The sequence below is a fragment of the Phalaenopsis equestris genome, unplaced genomic scaffold (assembly GCF_001263595.1).
Source record: "Phalaenopsis equestris unplaced genomic scaffold, ASM126359v1 Scaffold206888, whole genome shotgun sequence".
Lineage (NCBI taxonomy): Eukaryota > Viridiplantae > Streptophyta > Magnoliopsida > Asparagales > Orchidaceae > Phalaenopsis > Phalaenopsis equestris.
The window spans coordinates 207-3,528 of record NW_018226260.1 but is presented as its reverse complement, the minus strand read 5'-3'; the positions used below and the strand labels follow the sequence as shown (position 1 = coordinate 3,528).

At 36.8% G+C, this 3,322-nt stretch overlaps 1 protein-coding gene across 1 annotated transcript; it reads left to right on the top strand.

Annotated features, from left to right (window-relative positions):
* Positions 1–1,811: 1,811 nt before the first annotated feature.
* Positions 1,812–2,848, top strand: LOC110036459 (the record flags this gene model as incomplete). Its single annotated transcript, XM_020740910.1, has 3 exons — positions 1,812–2,312; positions 2,394–2,603; positions 2,657–2,848. Coding segments are annotated over exons 1-3 (903 nt in total), but the record flags the coding sequence as incomplete, so codon positions are not given.
* Positions 2,849–3,322: the final 474 nt, after the last annotated feature.

The following is a 3,322-nucleotide window of genomic DNA, read 5'->3' as shown; positions in this document are numbered from 1 at the left end:
TTGGGGTAAGGGGCTTCGAGTGGCCTCTCAATGTTGCCCCTGTAAAACCATTGAGGAAATTTCTAACCCTTTATACCTAACTTGTTTTGCATTGCTCCAGTACTTGGCAAGTTGGCATTGGTCGTCGCAACAATATTTTTTTTTTTTTGCTTCGGGTTGCCTCTTTATTGGATATGTTGTCGGTTTTCTATTATGCCCGATTATTGTATGCAGGCTTCGAAGGGCTGTGTGGGTGGGAGTAATGTATTATGCATCTGGGAGAGATTAATGTATGAATCATTATGGGAGTAATGTATTTTGCTTCTATTATGTCAGATTTCTGGGATGGGATCCATCATGGCAACACTTGATTTTCTATATATGTTGCTAGTTTTTTTTTTGCTTCAGATAAGGAGTAATGTATGAATCAAAGTTTTGTATCTTCCTGTTTGGTGTTATAATAAAGTTGTTGGCCTCCTTTGCCGTGGATGTAGGTCATGTTGACCGAACCACGTTAAATTTTGTGTCCTTTTTTTCATTTTTATGCTTCCTTAAATTGTTTGTTTTTATTGAATATGATGCAACACCCATCAATGATTCTCATGTTATATAACTTCTAAATTATGTCATTGTTGTGTTTCATTTATTTGCTTTATCATAGTTTTAACATGGTTGGTAAGGCTAAAGAACATGGTTCACCAGCACTCTGGGAAAAAGAAATCAAAATGTTTTTTTGCGACCTTTGTATAAAAGAAATAGAACTGGGCAATAGACCAACAACATTTTTTAATAAAGAAGGTTGGCAGAATATCATTAAAAATTTTAAAGACTCCACGGGACGGGAGTACGACAGGCTATAAATGAAAAACAAATGGGATCAACTGAAAAAAGATTGAAAAATTTGGAAGGATTTAAAACGTGGTTCAACTGATTTGGGTTGGGATCCGATAAAAGGAACCATTGATGCCGCGGAAGAGTGATGGGCAGAAAGGCTCGCGGTTAGTAATTTTAATTTTTGATAATTTCCATAATATTTTTCTCTTTTAAGCTTTAGAACTGATTTAGGTTTTTTCTCCAGGTGGTGCCCGCAGTGAAAAAGTATAAAACTCGTGCAATTGAACCCGATTTGGAGGAGAAGTTAGACTTGATGTCCAGGGGTGTCGTCGCCACAGGAAAATATGCATGCGCTCCCAACGAGGTAGGATTGGTGAAACACGAGACAATGTTGTTGTCAGCTTATCAAATGATTCATCTGATTTCCCAGGTTCAGGTCCAACTGAGATTCAATCCACGAATCGCTCAAAGCGATTTAGGTTCGAGAGTAAAATGGTGGAGCTGCTTCTATTAGAAACCAAATATCATGTCTTATGGATTCTTCCAACGATGCCCCTCATAAAGTGCAAAAAATGTCAATTAACGAGGTTGTGGCAATTTTAGAGCAGGATTCGAGTATTGCAGCGGATGATGAGCTGAAGATTCGGTGCAGAGAGATTTTTTCACAGCAATTGCCAAAGAGCGAAGGGTGTCGTATCTACGACATTTTTATGAGCGCAGGAAAATTTGAATGGAGTTTTTTAGTATTTGCTATGTGCTTATTTGAACAGTTTATGAGAAGACGCAGTTATTTGAACTGTTGTTGATTGAGACTATTCAGTTTTTACATATAACTATCTTTATGAAAACTGCGAAAATCTAATCTGTTGGTAAAAGTTCTTTAGAAGTCCATAACTTTGATCTACACTGAATGCTTGTGTTATTACTTGTCACAGGTTAAATAATAGACTTCTTTTCATAGTGATGATTAGCTTAATAATTTAGTTTTCTTTGTCAAAATGTGTCCAGTATACATCATTATGGACCCGGACCAAGTACGTCGTAGAAAGAGAAACACAGCTATCAACTTGCTCGTAGAGTACTACAACGCATATATCGACCGTTCTCCCTGTTACACATCATCACATTTTGGAGACAAATGGGTTGCAGAAATGCTTGTCGGGCATCCCACAAGATTTCACAACATGTTCCGCATGACACATGAGGTTTTTACAGATCTTTTAGCAGAACTCGTTAGATCTCATGGCCTCCATGGGTCTATGAGGATGACTGACCGTGAGGTCTTGACGATTACTCTTTATATATTATTACATAACAAGTTAATGCGTGGTGCGATGGAAAGTTTCCATCCCTCATCAGAGACCATTAGCAGGTACTTCTCAGTGGATTTGAGTGCTTTGGTGAGCCTCGTCAAACAAGTCATAAAGCCAATGGATACAACTTTTTCACGAACTCCTACGGAGATTTGCCACGATCGATGCTACATGTCATTCTTTAAGGTACTGATTTAATCTTATATTAATAAAATTTAACATGAAAGCATGACATTAATTAATGAATTACTAAACCTACATGTTTAGGATTGCATCAGTGCGATAGATGGAACACATGTTGATGCACGTGTTTCAAATGATGAGAAAATTGCATTTATCGGAATGTCATGGCAGTTTGTGACTTTAATATGTGTTTCACATTTATCATGTCTGGTTGGGAGGTTAGTGCACATGACAGCAGAATTTTCAAGAGTGCAACACGGAATTCGCATTATAGCTATCACCATCCTCCTCAAGGTATGCTGCACCACGAAATATTTATTGTATTTTTTTAAAATGTGAAACTGAAGGTTCAACACCTTACAGAAAAATATTATTTGGTGGATGCTGGTTATCCGTTGCAGCAAGGGTATCTCAAACCATATCCTGATAATAGATATCATATACCTGATTTTAAACGAGCAAGTAATGTTACACGAAACATAAAGGTGTTCAACAAAAGTCATTTCTCTTTGCGAGGCGTCATCGAGAGGACATTTGATGTATGGAAGAAGAGATGAGTGATATTACGTGATATGCCTCATTACCTATTTCCAAAACAGATTCAGATTGTGATAGGAACGATGACAATACACAATTATATTAGGCGACACCCATCTCAATATGACGTTGATTTCCTCAATGCTGAAGCAAATCAACAGGAAATAGTTGAAGATCCATGTGAAAACCAAATTGGTAGTTCTATGTTACGATATGACAGCGAACAATCAACCATTTGTACTAAGGAAGGGGATTTGTACTAAGGAAGGGGAAGGTCTGAAATGACAGTCATTCGAGAACAAATTACTAATGCGTTGGTTAATATGTGATTGATTTGTAATTTGTTAGAAAGACAAAATAATTGTAACTTATGAGTATTTGATAGTAGAAGTTACTTTATGTGCACTGGTGATGTAATAAATAACTTTATTAAGGATTAAAGCTTTTTATAAATGGTTATGGAAGATCATTTTACG